This window comes from Taeniopygia guttata, chromosome 1 (genome assembly GCF_048771995.1).
Source record: "Taeniopygia guttata chromosome 1, bTaeGut7.mat, whole genome shotgun sequence".
Classification (NCBI taxonomy): domain Eukaryota; kingdom Metazoa; phylum Chordata; class Aves; order Passeriformes; family Estrildidae; genus Taeniopygia; species Taeniopygia guttata.
In genome coordinates, this window is record NC_133024.1 from 112,255,052 (window position 1) to 112,274,428 (window position 19,377).

At 43.2% G+C, this 19,377-nt stretch overlaps 1 protein-coding gene across 1 annotated transcript in view; it reads right to left on the reverse strand.

The window, feature by feature from the left end:
- Positions 1-19,233, reverse strand: part of IGSF5 (immunoglobulin superfamily member 5) — a 28,412-nt gene extending 9,179 nt beyond the window's left edge. The window contains exons 1-7 of the mRNA XM_030283941.4: positions 19,010-19,233; positions 17,030-17,231; positions 11,411-11,731; positions 9,994-10,302; positions 5,957-6,085; positions 5,477-5,501; positions 991-1,103 (exon numbers count right to left, since the gene is read on the reverse strand). Of these exons, the coding sequence (XP_030139801.4) occupies positions 991-1,103; positions 5,477-5,501; positions 5,957-6,085; positions 9,994-10,302; positions 11,411-11,731; positions 17,030-17,087 (955 nt within the window). The 5' untranslated portion in view covers positions 17,088-17,231; positions 19,010-19,233. The remainder of the gene's footprint in view (positions 1-990; positions 1,104-5,476; positions 5,502-5,956; positions 6,086-9,993; positions 10,303-11,410; positions 11,732-17,029; positions 17,232-19,009) is intronic.
- Positions 19,234-19,377: the final 144 nt, after the last annotated feature.

The following is a 19,377-nucleotide window of genomic DNA, read 5'->3' on the forward strand; positions in this document are numbered from 1 at the left end:
AACAGCACAGCAGGACCTGGGAAAGGGGAGTGAGAAAGTGTGAGGGAAACAGTCCTGGAGATACCCAGATCAGTGGAGAATGGAGGTGATCAGCCAAGGTCAACCCAGAACACAAACAAATAGGAAAAAAAGCCAATCTAGGACTCTGTGGAATCAATTTATCCAGATTCACTTAATTTTACTTTTTATAACTGCTGCATTTTATAATACTACATACTCTCAAAAATCTTTCCCCTGTAGTTGTTTCTTCACCACTTATTTGTCAGAGAGGAAAGGATGGGTTCCTGGATTATAGACTCTGCACAATAATTTTATGCCATTAAATGTTTGATTAAATGTTTTGAGAATAATGTGGTTATAAATGCAAGTGGAGGGTAACGATTTGGTGGAGATTTACATTTGCTTTTGAAGAGTCTTTGTGCTTAAGGACAAGAATTTATAATGCTAACTTAGTCATTTATCAGTACAATAACAGTTCACTAACTGCCTTTATTCTTTCCTTCTTGTCTTTTGTTTTTTGGGGTTTTTTTGGCCTTTTTTGGGGTTGTTTTTTGGGGGGGGGGTTGTTTGGTTGGTTTTTGTTTGTTTGTTTGTTTTTTTCTTTTTTTGTGTGCATGTTGGAGTGGTGGATTTTCTTTTCTTTTCACAGGCCAATTGCAAAATATTGCCTAAATTGCTGCTTGTATGAAACTCCAGTCCTCCCACATCTGGACCCAAAAGACAATTGGAAGAACAAAGGCATTTAAAACATTTAAAAAAACAAACCCAGGACTAAATCTAAATCAATTTGCAAAGAACTTGGGTGTTTTCACAATATTTTTGGAGGATCTTCCTCTAAAAAAATAAAAATCTTCCAGATAGGTCGAGGAAAAACACAAGTCCCTCACTAAATATTGTGAAACCTAATAATTTTAATTGCTTGACCTGTTGTCCAAAAGTCCCATGTTGAAAAGCAATTTGACAAGCTGTGACTCACCAGCTTACACTCACCTGGGCTTTGCTCTGTGTTCCACAATTCCTCTGGAATATATCCCAGATTTTCACTGCCACTCCTCTGCCAGTTTTCCAAATCGCCTTCTTTTTTCTTCTCAGCCGAAACTTTTCTAGGAAACAAAAAGGTGTCATTAGATGTTCTTCATGGTGGAAGAACTCCTGGGCAGCAGACTAGAGACAAAAAAGTAAATGTCTCACATCCCAAAAAATAGGTGTAAAACATATTCCAAGCAATTAGCATGGAAGTGTTGCCCATGGAATTCTGTTTGGAAAGTTTCCATCAGCTGCAATGTCAAAAACCATGAAAATAAGGCAATCTTCAAAAAGTGTGGACCCTGTGCCAGACCATAGGTTTTGCAGAACATTAATTTTGATTTCTGATTCTGAATTGCAGGATATTTAGGTGCCCAGTAATGGAACACCAGCCAGATCATCATTTTGGTGCCCAGCTGCAAACCCAAAGTGTGTCCTCTCACATCCCCGCAGTCAGAGATTTATCTGTACACTCTGGAGTTCCTCTTTCACTCTGAAAGTTACTTTATACGTGAGGGAAATTCCTTGGTTAAAGTTACACAGCTCCAAATTTGCAGAATGGTGCCCTCACAGCTGCACAGGCAGAGAAGGGTGCTTTTCCACCCAAAATTCTGATGCTAGAAGAGATGCTACTATTGATCTGTTGCTACCATAGAATCATCGTCAGGACACTCCCAGGTCCATCTCTGACTAGATTTGAGGTGTGGCAAACACAAATCCACTATGGAAAACCAGGAATTTTTAGTGGGAAGGGATGTTAGTGACATTTGTGGAAAATGCCCTTGGACAAAAGTTGTATTGAGGGTCGGGCTCTGCTCCAGGGAACAGGGACAGGACAAGGGGAAATGGCCTCAGGCTGGGCCAGCAGAGGCTCAGCTTGGACAGCAGCAGCAATTTCCCCATGGAAAGGGTGCTCAGGCCTTGGCAGGGGCTGCCCAGGGGGGTTTGGAGTGCCCATCCCTGCCAGGGAAGGCCTGGAGGTGGCACTGAGTGCTCTGGGCTGGGGACAAGGTGGGCATGGGGCCCAGCTGGGACTTGATGGCCTTGCAGGTCTTTTCCAACCTCAGTGATTCCGTGATTCTGTAATTCTACTTCTTTTATATTTAGTAGGAATCACTTTGCAGGTCCCCAGAGCTTCAGAGGAGTGTTACTAATGCACACACAAATCTGGTGAGTCAGCTCTCAGCTATGGGGCTTTTTTAGGAGATGAACAGGTTGGACACCACTAAGAGCCCTGCCATGGTTGCTAGAAGACAAAAGCATTGTTTAGGGCTGTAACACCCCCACATGTTACATGACACTCTGCTGTCTCTTTTATCTGAGCCTTAGATCTCAGCAAACTCAGTGGAGTAGCCAAATAAAAAGCAGCTACAAAAAAAAATTTAAAAAATTAAAAGGTGTGTGGGAGGTACAGGAAGATAGCCAGCCAAGTTAAAAATAAAAGTGGGAAATAAAACCCAGTGTATGTTTGGTCTCACTACTTCTTTGCTACCACAGCAATGCAGCTTCCAAAATCTGGACAAGTATCATTCTTTTTACTGCAGGGAAGTTCCCCCCAAGGAAAAAAATCACTGAGCCTGCAAAATCTGTGATTGTTAATAATCTTTGTGATTTCAGGGTCATTGTTTTTCGAACCTTGAAATCAACACTGAATCTTCAAGTCCAAACTGAGCCTCAGAGCTTGAACTCATCCCAGTTTTTTAACTTTAAAGTATAAGCAAAGTTTGTGAACACAATGAGACAACTCATTTTAATGGAGAAACAGTAACTTTGCAGTACTGAGAGCTGAAAACACACTTCTGCCATGAAGGTAGAATCATTTCTGCCTAGATCAGGTGCAAAAAACATAGAGGGAAAGGATGGTTATGCTATTCTGGACCTGTTCAGCTTGTCTGAAAGAAGCACAGCAGGTCCACAAGAGCAAGGCAGGGTCTGGGAAGGGCACAGACCTGACTGCTCCAGACCCCACTGCTGGGCAGGTCCTTCCCTGCAGGTCCAACTGCTTTTGCCCTCCTTGGGTCGATCCCTGTGGAAGTTTTTGGGATTCTGAACCAAGTCAGAATCCAAGAAATCCCTGCTGGTTTAATCCTGCCCTGTTTATCTAGCTGCACTTGGCAAAATGATGAATTTAGCCCCACAAGGTAAGAAATCACACAGAAGTTTACACGTATGGCATAGCATAATAAGCATCATTTCCTTGGGAGAAAACAGAGGGTATTTAATTTCCTTATTTTGTTTCCTATCAATAACGTGCTCTACAAATGGAAATCTGTCAACAGACCTGCACAAACTTTCCCCACAAGAGGCTGCTAATGAAACTGGGAATTACTGACGTGCCAGCAGCGGGGTGGAACATTCTGCAAACTCATTAAGGGACGGGGACTTAAAACCCCACAAGCGTAAGCAGAGAATGAATTCACAACGCTGCCTACATATAAATAATAATATTAATAACCCCACTGCCATGGCTGTCACAGGTGCTGATAAAAAGGATCTCAGTGCTGAGAGATCCTTATAATTATTGATTTCCAAAGTTTTCCATCTCAGTGCAATAATGGAACATTAGCTTTGTACTGAAACACGTCTGAAAATCACTGAATGAGGTGCTGATACCCATCCACGGGGCAGCTTTATTAATTTTTTGTTGATTTTTAAAATTATTATATATTATATAATTGTATATATAATTGTATATTATAATATATTGTATGTTATAATATATTATTATATAAATGTATATTAAAATAATTTTATTATTCTATATTATAGAATTGTATTATAAAATTGTGTTATATATTATTTAATTGTATCTCATAATATATTGTAAATTATTATATATTATTATATATTATTATATATTATTATCTAATTATATATTATTGTAATATTTTATTATTATATATTATATAATTGAATCATAAAATTGTGTTATTATATATTATATAATTGTATATTTTTAAACTAAAAATAAACTATACTAACTATAATTTTATATATTTTTATATAATTTTTATAATAATTTATAATTTATTAAAGAATTTATAATTTTTATATAATTTTTATAATTTTTATACTAATAAATATTTTTATACTAATAAAAATTATTGCAATTTTAAGTAAAAAATATATATAGTTTTATAAAAATATTTTCATAAAAATTACTTAATATATAATTTTTTTATATTTTTAATAAAAAACTATATTTATTGGTTTTTTACTAATAAAAAATTATAAACCCAGCTTGGGCTGGAAGAAAACTTAAAGATCATCCGTGGGCATGGACACCTTCAACTATCCCAGGCTGCTCCAAGGAGCGCTCCTAGGGATGGAGAGTCACATCATCCCGGGACAGCCTGTCCCAGGCAAGAATTTCTGCTTAATAGCGAATCCAAAGCCGCCCTCTGAAGCCTTTTTTACGCGTTTATCCTTTCGGAGCTCGTCCTCCCGCTGCCGGTCCGGCAGTGACATCCTGCGGCGGCCGCGGCAATCGCCCGCCGGGCTCTGCTCCCCATCCATCCTCCCTCCTTCTGGCAGGGCTCAGGAACCCCCTGGACAGAGCCCCCAGAGACACTGGCTGTGATCTCTGGCCATGGAAAAGAGTTTTCCATCTTACAGGATGAATTACAAACTCTGAGTGTTTGATATCAGTAATAATTAAATGTGGCACGAGTGCAAAAGTAAAATTTTAGGATTCTAGATTAGGGGTTCAGAGGGGACAAGATGCAGGAAATTGGGTGTGTCTTGTCCTTTTTCTCCTTCTTCATGCCCTCCATGTTTCACTGTGGTGTTGGCATTTTTCTGTTGGTTCAGGCTGGGGACACACTGTCCAACGTAGGTGACAGATATTGGCACGTTATTGTAAATCCAGCACAGGTAGTTTGTGGTATTTAATGTTTGTACCATCCCACTGAGGGCAGAGCCCCACACGCTGCCCTGCAGGACAGAGCTGCGGCAGGGCAGCAGAACATGTTAGAGATAAACAGAATAAACAACCTTGAAACCAGCACAGATGAATTATGGCTTCTGCTTTGGCAGTGGGGCAGAAAGACAGAGACTTTCTACAATCTCGGAATCATCAATAGCACAGATTCCAACAGGACTCCTGTTCCTCACTTAAAGAGCATCAAAGAGCAAAACCAGTGAAGAACACACAGCTACTGACCCATCTTCTCTACAGCATACTCATATTTCACTGATTCCTTCATCTTTGCTGTAATCTACAAGGTTAAATGAGGGGATTTAAGGATAATTCAAAGTCTTGCTGAGATCAGTTGATATGGCCAAACAGGGCTCCCATATGTGCAGAATTTTAAAAATATCTTGCATTTAAAATTATAGAATCACGGAATGATTTAGGTTGGAAGGAACCTCAAAGATCATTCAGTTCCCCCTTACTGCCCTGCAGCAAAGAGTCCAGCAAACATAAAAAGTTTTCCATCATCTGACTTACCTTATTTCATTTTGATAAGTAGATCCTAAAATGAAAAAAAAAAAAAAAAAGGTGTTTAAAATGCAGGAAATTAAAATTTAAAACTACTGTTAAGTTCTCTAAGAGCATGTCCTGAGTTCCAGCTACCACAGGAGCATCTCTCCATCCTGTCTGCAAAATTGGGCAGCCCTGTAGAGCATCTTACATTGAAACTGGAATTAGGCACACAGCACTAAAAATATTGTTCAAATGTCTTTAAAAGTCAAAACTCCCCAAAAAACATGACCCCCAGGAGTTAATGTGAGACACTGACTGGAATAAATTTATGAGAGAAACTTGATGGTGAAATTAAGGAGGATCTTAAACAGATCATGGTTAGGAGCAGGATCTGCCTGCTCAGTCTTCTGCTTACAGGTGCAGCATCAGAGCTGACACAAGTAGATTTATGTCTAATCAAAAACCACTTTTTAATGTTTAGACCAGCTGTGAAGGCCCACTCACCTCTCCTCTTCAGGCAGCAGCGCACAGCAACCACAACAACAACGACCAGCAGAACAATGCCAAGAAATGAAAGCACAACTGCAAGTACAATAACCCACGTGCTCCTGTTGTCTTCACTGTAATAATTTTCTGTTAAATTAAATGGAGAAACATTGGACTGTCAAAGCCTCAAAACATCCTCTTCAGCATATTTACCTTTTCAGTGAGATGCTATTAAGTGTTTGGTGAATATTTAACAAGGAGTTTGTGTTTTCCAAATGACAGACTCTGTATTTATGGATGGCGCCCAAGAATTTAAAATATTCCTGAATTCAAATCCTTTATTGCAGTTTTAGCTTCTCCCACTGCTACTTCTCTTCTGAAAAGCACAGTGTTGCAACCTTCAAACTTAACTTTATTTTATAATTATGCTGGGCATCCCAGAGTCCTTTGGAGACATTTGGGGAAAGGTGTTAAGATTCAGTTTAGGTGTCCATACTGCAGATATTGAGTGTCTTGCTTGGCTGCTCTTGTCAGTGGAGATAAAATAGGTATTTTGGGTTACAATTAATTTGATCAAATGTGTATTATGTGTCCCATTTAATAAAGTGAACTGCTTTGAAAAAAAAAGTCAATTTCTCCCCATAAATCACAGCAACAGTTGTAGGTGATTAGTACAGTTGGTGATCTCTAACCTAGAAAAATTATTTTCTAATCTATTCTGCCATGGGATTTCTCTCAATGATTTCAACAAGTGTTTGATTTTGGGATGTGCTTGGTGGGACTCCTGTTCCCCACTTAAAGAGCATCAAAGAAGAACACACAGCTACTGACCCATCTTCCCTACATCAGTTAAATGTGTCCATGCTCACATTTAACTGATTCCTTCATCTTTGCTGTAATCTACAGGGTTAAATGAGGGGATTTAAGGGTAATTCAATGTCTTGCTGAAATCAGTTGCTATGGCCAAACAGGTCTCCCACGTGTGCAGAATTTTAAAAATATCTTGCATTTAGAATTATAGAATCATGGAATGATTTGGGTTGGAAGGGACCTCAAAGATCATTCAATTCCACACCCTGCCACGGGCAGGGACACCTTCCACCATCCCAGGTTGATTCAAGCCCTGGCCTTGGACACTTCCAACTTTTGGCAGTTGTTTAGAAGCAATGTTCCCATCCAAATTACAGGTGTGAGACACGTGCAGATTTGGCACAGTTCTGTCCCATGGGTCTATGATTGCTTTTTCCTCATTCAAGGTCCCATTTAACAACTCCATGGCCACACTTGGCTCTTGGTCAGCCTCTGGAAAAGGCACCACAGAAGAGGGTGACTGGGAGCTGCACAAGGTCAGGGCAATTCTCCTGATGTGGAAATCAGGTTTACCTGTGGTAGGGAATAACCTAAATCCTTTCAATCTACAAATATTCCTGGGTGTGTGTTTGGAGGTTTCAGACTGAAAATATTCAGTACCAGAGCCTCCTACAAAGCTTGAACCTCTGCCAGGAACCTGCATTCTCCAAAGCTCAAGTCATTATCATCAAGCAATTTGTTCCAGGTCTTCTCTAATCCTAATGCTCAACAAGCATGTTTGGAATTTCTTCTATTAAAAAGAAAAACAAGCACCCAGTAACCTGAAAATTAGCAGTGAATCCTGTAGGCTGCTATCAGTTGATGATAAACTTGTTCATTGTATTTTTATCTAGAAGTACTGCAACAGATATCTACATTTTAGTACATTTTGTTCCATAGAGATGCCACAGGGATTTCAAGATGACTAAAATATGAATGACATTTATTTAGCTAGAGGGGAAAGCTTAACCCTAGTGAGAAAGGAGGAGCTAAACATGCCCTCACTAGCCCATTCCTGCAGGCTGGCTGCCACACCAAGGTGTTTCACTCCCTGCCAGGGTCAGGTTATGTGCCCAGAGACTTAGGGAGCTGAAGCCACAAAGTCCAACACAAACACTCCCAGAGCTTCAGCATTTTTGTGTCTCTGCATTCTTGGAGGATGCAGAAAGGAACTGGGTGTGAATGAGGAGCTTAGGAGGGAGGGGCACGATGGGATCAAAGAGTTAAATGCCTTTGAGTCCCTTAGGAAATCCAATCCAAGTTCCATGAAGTGTTTAGTGTGGACAGAGCCACTTCCTCATTCCACAGGGCCCATCCTCTGCTGCCATCCCCACCTCTGGCTCCTCCCTAAGTTGTCCAAACATTGACTTTGACAAAGTGTTGGCAGAAAATGGGATTTTCCCAGGCAGCTGCTGGTGAGGAATGAGAGACTGCAAAAACCTACACGTTGCTCCTTGGACACTTTGGAGCTTTCTGATTGAGTTCAAAAGCAAAGGACATCCAGGCTCATGGGAGACTGTCTGTCCTCAACTTCTGCAGCTCAAAAGCCACAGGAATTCAACACCAAAGCCAAAGACAGCTTGGACCCAGCTAAGGAACTCCACCATGGATCCCATTCCAAGTAACAGCTCTGTGAATGTATCTCCTGGGATAGCTCTGTAGGAGTTCCCAAATTTCAGATTTCAAATTTCACTCTTCCTACCACTGTAGGAAGAGTGAATGACATAAAAATGCATCACTTTGTATGGAAAGACTGACCCAGAGGTGCAGGAAGGTGGGACATTCCCTCACCAGGGGCTGGTGGCTGGAGAGGGCTCAGATTTTCTGTAGTTCTTGTATTGCTTGAGAGGAACAAGGAGGAATTTGAGTCCCCCAGCTTTTAAGTGAAGGGGAAAATTGATATTTCAGTAGTTTTGGGAAGGATTTCTTACATGTTGGAAGCTGGTTGTGTTCTTTCCCAACAGCCAGCTACAGATGAGCCTGTGTATGAAAACTGGGACAAGCTCTTAGATTTTGAGTGTGATATATACATTATATACCTTCCTGTGTCATAAATGCCATGCTTTTATTTCATTCTGATCATTTAAAGACTTTAAAAGGATAGGTTCTCCTATCCTGTCCAATTTTGAGTGCCTGCTGCTGCTGCACAATGGTATCTCCAAAGAGAAATGAATGATGGCCCCATACAATCACTAATTATACACTAATAGTGCTTTATGACATCTGTTTTTATCCTCTTCTGATTTGCAGGGAGTAGCTATGGAAACATCACAAATGAGTGGGCAGGGGAATTTATTAGCTTCCTCAGGATAGTCCTATTTTGCTTAGTCAGTAATTAAGATCAATGTGACTACAAAAGGCCATATTAGGGATGGTAAAATGACCTTTTCCAACGGCATTACCAAGCAAGCACTTCTGAAAAAGGCCTGCAAATAATGATTCATACAGAAAACAAAGGGCATAGCTACTCAATCTTCTCAGCTGTTTATGTGTCAAAATGCCTGTACCAAACCCCTGTAAAGATGTTTTGTGTGTGCCTTGTTCACCCATTGCAGAAGAAGAATCAGTTCATCAAGAGAAGCTGTCAGCATGATTACCACCTTAGCAAAAATATTTAGAGTTATCAAAGAACTTGCTAACTGCTCTGGAGAGATTTGCATCCCAGCTTGGATTAAAGCAACTTTGAATTTCTTTAAGTAAAAGCCAGTAAAAGGCAACCTAATCCACTGCCCAAAAAATTCCATATATGTTAGGACAGAATTTATGTGCAGAAACTGGGAGGGGTTTTTTCCCAAACCAGGGGTAAAAGTGGTATTGGATATTACAGAAAATTTCACATGAGGGTTTGGCTTTGTAAGAAATTAAGTTAATATGGCTGGCATGCTCTGATTACAGATATTTAAGATCTACTTGGTCAAGGAGCAAAGGCTGGTTTTCCACAGCGAATCCACAGGAGTCAGAGGCAGATATTTGTCAGAGGCTTTGTCTTGCTCAGTCCTACCTTGGGCTTCATGGTTCATTAGACTGGTAAAAGTACATTTAACCCTACCTGTACATCATGCTGTGACTCCTGGCTCTGAATTCCACACCCCAGAGGTTTCATTGGCAAAAAACCAACTTTTGGAAGCAAAACCAACCAGAACAAAACGCACAGCCCTGAGCACAGGTGGTAGAGGACGGGAAAAGCACAACAAACATTCACTTACCCGCGTCAGAGTTGTCAAAAATAAGAGTTACAGTTGCATTCTGAGGGCTGGGGAGTGCTTCTATGTCAGCTAAACAAGCCAAAACCTCAGTGTCCCTCGGAGTCAGAGTTAGGGTGCTCAGGGAATTGTGGAGGCCATGAGATCCTGGACTTTGCTGGGTAACATAGCTGGACTTATCAATCAAAGAGTCATTTGTCATCCAGGAAATGTCTGGAGCCGGGGCCCATCCTAAGGCTTCACAAACAATCTCAATTGTTTGGTTGTCTTTTACTGTTAAGGTGCTATTTTTGATGAGTAAAGATCCATTAACTGTGGGAGGGAAAAGATGTTTTTGTTCCTTCAGAATGTTTCGCTGCATTGCTTTCCTGCTGGTAGTTTTAAATCTTATCTCGCTACCCAGAAATAGCTATGCCTTGAGATATGAAGTGGAAAACAATTATTAATACAGATACACCATATGCATGACGGAAACACGCAGATATTTCAACTACATGGGCCCATTACCAAATATGGCTAAAGCACAAGTCTCAACTTTCAGTACCTTCCCAAAAAAAAGCAGGAAATTGTACTTTTTAGCCATCTTGACACATATCCAGCTGGAGGACAACACAGTGAAATAACAGTGTTTCTCTGTAATTTTTAAATATGCTCAGGTCATATAAGAAGAGGTTTACAGGAAGGTGATGTCATCACTGCACCAAGCCCCTCCTTGACAAATGGACAGTGCCTGGTGGTGAGATCCTGCTTTCCTGGCTGCAGGCTGATGAAGAATAAGAGAGTGAGCAGGAAAAAAACAGGCAGTTAAAACCTCTGCTATTGGCACTCTGCATGTAACTCTAAAACCCTCTTGGACAGTAAAATTAGAGTGAGGAGGGCAGGAGGCAAAGGATGGTAAATAGGAGCAGGGATAACTTGAGAAATTCCTCAGAAGATTCCCTTAAGTGCAGCACAATAAAATAGCTTTTTGCTGGTGGCTATGATGCCTCAGGTTTGAGCTTTTCTATGTTTCAGATTCTGTGCTGCTTTAGTCTGTGGGTCTGGGCTTCACATTATGGGATGGTGAGCTCTGTGCACAGAGCAGAGACAAAACAATTCCTGCTCCAGCTGGGCACCAAGGACAAATGATCCAAATCTCAGCCCAGGAGCACAAACAGCGTGGGCTGGAGAGAGAAAAACAAGCAGGGTGGGACTGCCTGGGCTAAAGCTGGAATGGGACAATGAACTCCAAGGTGCCAATGGAGCAGAACTGATCCCAGGGAGAGCCCCCGGGAGCGCTCGTGCATTTTGGGGCCATTTTGGTTCATTTGGGTGCAGCCCTGGCTGGGCTCTGGTGCTGCCCAAGGTGGATCCATGGAGGAGATCCTTTAATGAATCCCTGCTTTATTCTGTAGCTCTGCTCTAGGGCAGCCATACACACCTTGAACGGAGAGAAAGGCAAAGTTGTTCTCGCTGGGTTGCTGGATGCTGCACTCGATCCTGCCAGAGTCACCCAGCTGGGTGTTGTGGATGATCAGCTCCGAGGTGAACTCATCCCCACTGGTGTAGTTCCTGGAGCTGAAGCGTTCTGTGGTTTCCACAGAGCCCTGGGAGCTGAGGACAGTGAGGACAGGACTGCCCTGGAAGAGCCAGATGAGGATTTTCCATCCTGCAGACACTGTGCAATTGAACCTGGCCTCTGAGCCAGCCAGGACTGTGGCGTTCTCAGGGCCTTTTGTGATGGAGTAACAAAAGACCAGACCTGTGAAGGAACCAAAATCAACCCATAAATACATATACAATACCAACAGAGGTGGTTGGATAGTGTAAAACATATTAACTCATTCAGAGATGGAGGTGTGCAATCTAATCTTTCAGATCCTGCTTAGATTAAGTGTTTTTCTTTAAAAATGCCTTTAATTATTTCATCTCTCCTTCTCCCTCTCCAAAGTTACCTGTTTCTCTTCAGTAATTCACTGACTACCATTTTGCTGACAGAAAAAATTCCACTTTTAAGTAGGATAATACATGAGTTGCCTACACTTAGATAATGTAACCAGTCCCTTTTCCGTATCTTGGATTGCCACTGATTTTTTGCAGCCCCATCATTTATCCTTCAGTGCTCTTTCCCCTGTTCCTCAACCATCCATCACACACATTGTGATGTACTTCTTCTAAAGCCTTCCCCAGGCTTTCTGTTAACCAGAGCTGCTGTAACTCATTATTTTTAACCCATGAAGGGCAGTGTGAATTCTGGCCAGTATTTTTCAGAGCTGAAAGCTCCTAACAAAGTCATTTTGTTTTCCTTTCCTCCTCGTAGACCCAGGGCCTCCCATTGCCAACTCCACCAATTTCACAGGAATATTTGGAGTCCAAGCATGGACATTTCCCTCCCTTCAAGCCCAACAGTCCAGCCAGGGGGATCTGCCTGTGTGTTCCCTCCCTCCCCAGGGAACAATCCTGCTGAGGGAGCACCAGGACTGCCAGTGGTGCCCCAATGCTCCCAGCTGAGCTCTGCACCATGATAGCAATTAGACCCTGCAGCCCATGGCAGTCTAATTAAAACAGCAAATTTGGCCTGAGAAGAAGTGTTCAATTATGTTCCAGGAGAAAGGAAGCCTGAAATGGTCATCACTCCCTTGCTAAGAGTGTTCAGGACAATGAAGTCATTTTTAAGGATTTTGTTCACACCAAGTTTGGTTTTTTTAGGTAGTTTATTCATTAATGGATTAGCTATGAATTATTGAAAAAACTTTTCTTCCAGTCAGCAGCTGATGTGAGAAGGACACGCTGTATTTTTCACACTGCAGGGCTGTTTGGTGTTTGTATAAATGGAACCAGAGCCCAATCTCAGTGAGGACATTGCAACCAGTGCCTCAGTGAGCTGCACCCAGGACTAGGGTCTGGAACCTCACTGCTCCAGTGCCCTGAGCCTTCTGCAGTTCCCAGCCCACATTTAACCACTGCACATCCAGCCAGGGATTGTTCTTTCATATAAAAACTCCTCTCTTCCTCCCACCCGCTGCAAGCATTTACAGAGTTCTTTGTTTTTCAGGATTGTGCAAACCTTGCTCTCCCTGGTTCTGTGTATGGCTGACTCTGAGTTCTGTCATGTTTACAAAAACCTTCACAAAAATTTTCCACCTTCCTGTGTTATGTTACTGCTGCCATGCACCTCAGTCTGCAAAGTATATCTGTGTGTGAGCAACAAAACATTAAACGAAAAGCAAACTTTACCTACTCTGATAATTAATAAAGCCAGATAAGATTAAGTAAATCATGATTCTGTTAAAATTAAAACTTACCCACTTTACCCCTCTTAATGCAAACTGTTCTCTGTGCACTTGGAATTTATTTCCATGCCTGTGCAAACACTCTACTTTTTCAAGGAGCTGTGGTCTGCCAGGGCTCTGAATAAATGATGCCACTTTCAGGACAATGCTTGCTGTTAATTCATCTATGAAATTTATCCCTAAAGAGGATTAATCAGTGATCATTTGCTCTGAAAATAATTGGCTATGTTGCTTTTGCTTTCTTCAGACATTCAGGGCAGTATAGGCAGGTAGGTATGAGTTAATCATTTATCTGTGATGATTATTTTTTATCAGTCCATAGGTAAGGCAGGATCTACATATTCTTTCACCAGTCATGTCTGCTGGAGCAATAAATGCTCTTTCCCTGATTGCTGCCCCACAAGGAAAGGTCCCTGAGCCCTGCATGGGGATCCTTTGGGAGGCAGAAGGACTGAGGAATGGGACATAACCTCTCCTCCATTTAGATCCCAGTCCCAGCACAACCAATGAAGGAGTTTCACCAGCTTTCTCCACCTGGGGCCTGAATGGTTTTGGTGATTTTACCTTTGCCTCTTTATCTTCTTGCTTTTATTGTTTGTCCTGCACGTGGAGTCCTGAACCAACAGCATGTTCCATTGTCCAACCCGTGCACAAACATTGACAAAGTCACCTGTGTCAGGTCACACAGGACATTCATGGCACAAATGGGATCTAAACCCAGCTACCAATGCCTTAAACCACTGCTGGGAGCCCCTTTGCTGGACCTTGCCTCATGCACTGGGGAGAAAAATGTTAGTGCTGCTTTCATTTGCATCCTGCTTCAAAAATACCTTGCAGATGGTTGCTTTTAAACAAATTAAGGCCTCGGGCTAGATTTTCATTGCACTTTATAGAATTATGTGTTCAGCTCTTAGCAGCTGTTTTAACATCTGCTTCCCCACACAGCAGCAGGGAGACATCCCAGCCAGGCAAAGACCATCCTTGCAGCAGGGAAATGTTGTGCTGGCTCCCTGCTCACCCCTGGGCTTTTGAAAATCAGAGCTGAGTGAGGACACCTTCTTTGAGGCACATCACTAAATGTTTACAGAGCAGTCACCAGGGGTGAAAATTTGCTGCAATTAAGTGTTGATGGTGTCCCAGGTGCTCAGTGCCTCCCAGCAGCATGCAGAGCTCAAACCAACTCCTTTATGAGCTGGTGTTTTCCCTCCTCTGCCACATAAATTCATTGTCACACGGCTGCAGGTTGGGAAGAAATGAAAATGCATCTTGTGCAGGATGATGCCTGCAGTGAGGGAACCTCACTTGCCAAAGAGCCACCCTTGATCTTCATCAACAATGTTTTTTCTTCCAGGCCTGAGTGAACCCCAAAGGACCACTCTTGTTTTCAACAACAAGGGCATTGAGACGTGGCTCCCTTCTCCTCCTTGCCTCCTGTCCTCTGCTGCCTCTGTCTTTCCTCTTTTCTGAGTGACCTATTTGGATGCAGCACAGGGAAGGACAGGATGGGCTTATCCTTTTGCCATGCTGATTCCTCTTTTTTTTCAGCCTCATTATGGTATTTCAAAATAATCTCCCCCTCTCTACCCATACTGCCCTTCCACAAACACTGCTTTTCATCCTTCAGTTTCTGTATCTAATATCTGTCTTTCTCCCTTCCCTCTCTGCTCTTTCTGTTTGAATTTCTACATCTTCTGTTTTCTTTCCAGTCTCTTTGAAATTCCTTTTTCTCTTCACTTTTTCTTCAGTCTCCTGCTCACCCCACCCACCTTGTCTTCTCACCTCCCCTTCCTCACCACTGGCCCACTGCTCCAGCCACAGCTCTGCTATCAACTGTTAAATACACAACAATAAAGAAAGAAATAAACAGCTCAAGTTTGTCTCAAAACCCAACAGCCCTGCAGCTGAGCTTTTTGAAAGCCAAAGTGGGTTAGAGCTTGTCAAAGCCTGCGGCGAGGGACTGGCTTGTTCGCTTATGTTAACAAGAATTTTTAAATGCTTACAAGGATGTTTCTGTCAAGTAATACCAGACTCCTGGTGCTCAGCAACTCTTATTTCCTCCCACCTGCACACAAACCTCCCCACAGCCCCCAGGCATGTCTTCCTCTCTGCTCTCACTCACTGTTGACAGCATTCCCTGGTAGAACTTCCCAGTGCCCCCAAAAAAAAGAGATCCAGGGACTTCCTGAGCTAAAATTGCTTCTACAGCTATGGATATAGCATTTATGATATTTGTTTCTAGGTTTTTTCAGCCTCTTTATAATTTGATATCCCCCACAACCAGTGACCATGAGCTTTACTATTTAATTACATGCTCTGAGAAAATAATAGGCTTTGGTTAGCCTTAAATCTGATACTTTTAGTGGTTGCCACAAATTCTTTTGGTTATGAGAAATTGTGAATAATCATTTCACCATTCACTTCCATATAATTATTAATTTTAATGCGTTTTTACTATTTATTCTTCTTCACAAGCAGGAAAAAGATATCCCAGTCTAATGAAGCCTCCTCATCCTTCCCTCCTAGACAAGAGGGGCTTTGGATACCCCTGGAAGTGTTCAGGGCTGGATGGAGCATTGAGGAACCTGATCTAGTGAAAGGTGTCCCTGCCCACAGCAGGGAAGTTGGAACTGGAAGATTTTTAAGGTCCTTTCCAAGTCAAACCCTCCTATGGTTCTTTGATTCTCTACCTTGGAACAGCTCAGTCACACTTTGTAGCTTTCTCAAACCTAACCTATAGCAAAACAGCCAATATCTGAGATGAAACTTTTCTGTGGATTTACATCAGGCCAGGTTTTATTTTATCTGCCTTGCTGAAGACATTAAATGGTGAGATTTTCTCTCTTTTTCAGCAATTTATTCTCTTTCCAAGACATCTATTCTTTTCTCCACTAGACATTGCATTTAAGAGATGCTTTGCATTAAATGCTTTCTCTGCCTCTCTTACTGACTCATCTGATATCACGACATTTTCTGGCAAATCTTCCTAGTCTCCTTTTGGATTTGGCTGCCCTAAGTAATTCTGCACCGCTTGCAAAGTCTGCCACCTCACAGCTCCCTCCTCTTCACCAGGTTGTTTAAGAGCTTGTTGAATACCACACATCCCTGTGCAGCTCCACTGCTCAGAAAACTCAGTGTTTATTCCTTCATTGTGTTTTCTTTCACTATTAATCCATGACAACACCTTTCCCCTCATCCCACTGCAGCTCGTTCCTGTCAGAGCCTGTTAAAACTCCAGCTAGTCTATAATTAAAAAAAAAAAAATCAGCCTTGTCTCCATTACCCAACTAGTCACTTAATATTCACTTTTCCTGTAAAGCTTTGCCACCAAGACACTTTTAATCTGAATTGACTTTGAGACTCGGGCATGTGAAGTGTGAATTGGAGGTAAACCAGCAACGTGAAAATTTGCATTTACTTCTGGAAGTAAAAACCAGCTGCTGATATTGAGTTTTCTACAGATGCACCCTCTAAAGCAGTCCCAAAGAGGAGGAAAATAAGAACAAGGGGAGGGAGAAACAGAAAGAAGGCAGCCCTCCCACCTCCTCCCCACCCTACACACTGCTCAGTCCTTCACACTGGAGCACACTTTAAATCATCAGATTGTTCAGGCTTGAAATACAAACACCCCCCTCTTTCAAACAGCTGAAATAATCCCAATCTGTGGCTGAGTGCTCAGTCTGAACTCATCAGCAAAGGCCATTTCCACCACACTGAAATGAGTGTCCATATTTTGTCTGTTCCTCCCACGGGTTTTGAACGTCTCCTACCTGGCAGGGAGGCAGTCAGGATGAGGGGAAGTAAAATGGATTTCTGGAAGCTCTCCATTGGAGCATTCTCTCCTGGTCCCCGAGGCAGGAAGCCACCAGTGGTCACTGCATGCTTGAGAAGAAGCTGAAGGTCAGAACTTCTGCAGAAACTCGGGAATGAGCCTCTGCTTTGGGTCCTGTGACAAGGGTGACTTTGTGTGACCTGTACCACCAACAAGGGGAAAGGATTAAATCAGGGAGGGTTTGGAAGCAGAGCAGAACCTTTCCTCAAATAGCTGTTTCAAAAGACACAGAGGAACTTTTTTCAGCCCATTCCTCAGCCCCTCCTGCCTGTCACAACATTCCTGCTTCAGCACTGACAGGGCCAGGGCAGCTCCAGCTGCATCATTAAAGTTACTCCTGAGCAACTGGGAAAAATAATTCTCCGGAGCTGCTGCACTTGTAAGGATGAGAAACATCAAATCTCCTCCCAGATGCCCAGACTGAGCCCTCAGAAAGGCTGACAGTGCAAAAAAGGTCCCCAGATTTATTCCTCAGAACCTGAGAGTGGCTCCTGTATCCCACAATAAACCACCAGCAGCTCTCCACTGTGGTCAGACATAATACAGAGATTCTGGATGTGAGACACCACCTTACTTCCACATTGTCTGCTTTTTCAGTGTTTGTGATTCACTTGTGAGATATCACCCTCCTCCCCCTCAAAATATGTGGGAGAGTTTTTGACTGCACTTGGTTTACAAATTCCTCATCTGGGTCAGTGGGGCTTGCCTTTGTGAAAGGGACCAGGCCAGAGGATGTGGTTTTGTGGCCAGACCAAATTTCTTGTCAGGAAAGTGTTTCTGACTCCAGGGGTGCTCTTTGTGGCAGCACTATAAAAATTGTCACCACAGAGCTCCCCTGGGGTTTCTGCTCAGCTGCAGCACCAGGAGGTACCAGAGCTCTGTTCCCTGCCTGGAATCTGGCAGGCTCAGCTGGCATTTTCATCCACATTTTCCCATTTTTCAAGCTTTCAGTTTACCTTGGGAACCTACAGGACAGCCCTGTCAACGTATCAATGATTTCAGCCAAACCTGTGGGCTGGTTTCTTCACCTGCTCGTTTGAAGGCTGGCTTGGGTTTTCCTAGTGCATTTTGAAAGGTTTTGGGTCTTTTTATCGTCATATTTTATGTGTGGATGAGTCCCCAGCAGGAAGTGGGGAGGGAGGGTCACTGTGCACAGCCTGGAGGGATTTCTCTGTGCTCTGTCACACACAAACCAGTCAGGATTACAGGAGTGGTATCATCTGTCATACCAAGTGAAACAGACCGATTAAAGCACCAGGAAACGAATCCAAAACACAGGGCTGGGTCCTTTATCCAGGAAGCTGTGACACCAAGCAGGATCTGCAGCCAGAACAGCAGCTTTCATACCTCCCCTGACAGATCCAGCTGCACCAAAGCAATCTGAGCTGGGCAAAGTTTTACATAGTGAAGAATAAAGTGGCAGGAACATCGTGCCAAAGCCAGGACAAAAATCAGTAAACAAGTAAATCGGCTTGGGGTGAAATAGAGCGAGGCAGGAAAGGGAGTGATCTATAATATTTTGTTTTTCTTTGTTTCAAAATGGACTTTCAAAGGGCTGGGAAATATTATCTAATCCCCAGCTGAAACAGGATATTTTGGCTGATGATGAATTAAATGCCTGGGTTTGTTTTGGGCTGGTTTTCCCCTCCTCTGCCGGTGCATGGGGTGACTCAGGTTGGCAGTGCTGCTCTGAGGCTGCTCCCTCCCTCACCCACGACACAGACAGGGAAAAACAACAAAATATGACCCTAATGAATGGCAGCTGGACCCAGAGAGGGGCTCAGATGTTTTGGGCTCCCCATGATGGACACCAGCCCCACATGCCAGGAAGCAGGGAAAGGGCCAAAAGGGCTGAATTATCCTCCAGCCCCTGGCTGTGTTTGCCGGGAAGCAAATCCTGGATGCCCAAGGGGGTTACCTGGATCACATCCCCGGCGCTGAGCTCTCTCCCACCGCGACAGCTCCAGGCAGGATCCCGGGCCACCCTCAGCTGCTGCCACAGGACACGTCCCGCAGGAGTTGGGGACACGGCTCCTGAGGGATCCAGGCAGCTCCGAGCTGTCCCTGCGCCGCAGGCCGCGCCTGGCACGGTGACACGCAGGGACGGCCGCGGCCTTCCCCGCCCTGAGCCTGTCAATGTTTAACCAAACGGGGGAAGTGAGGCATGGCCGGGGACACGGAGATGGTGACACACCGAGCTGGTGACACACGGAGACTGTGACACACGGAGATGGTGACACACAGAGACGGTGACACATGGAGATGGAGACACACGGAGACGGTGAC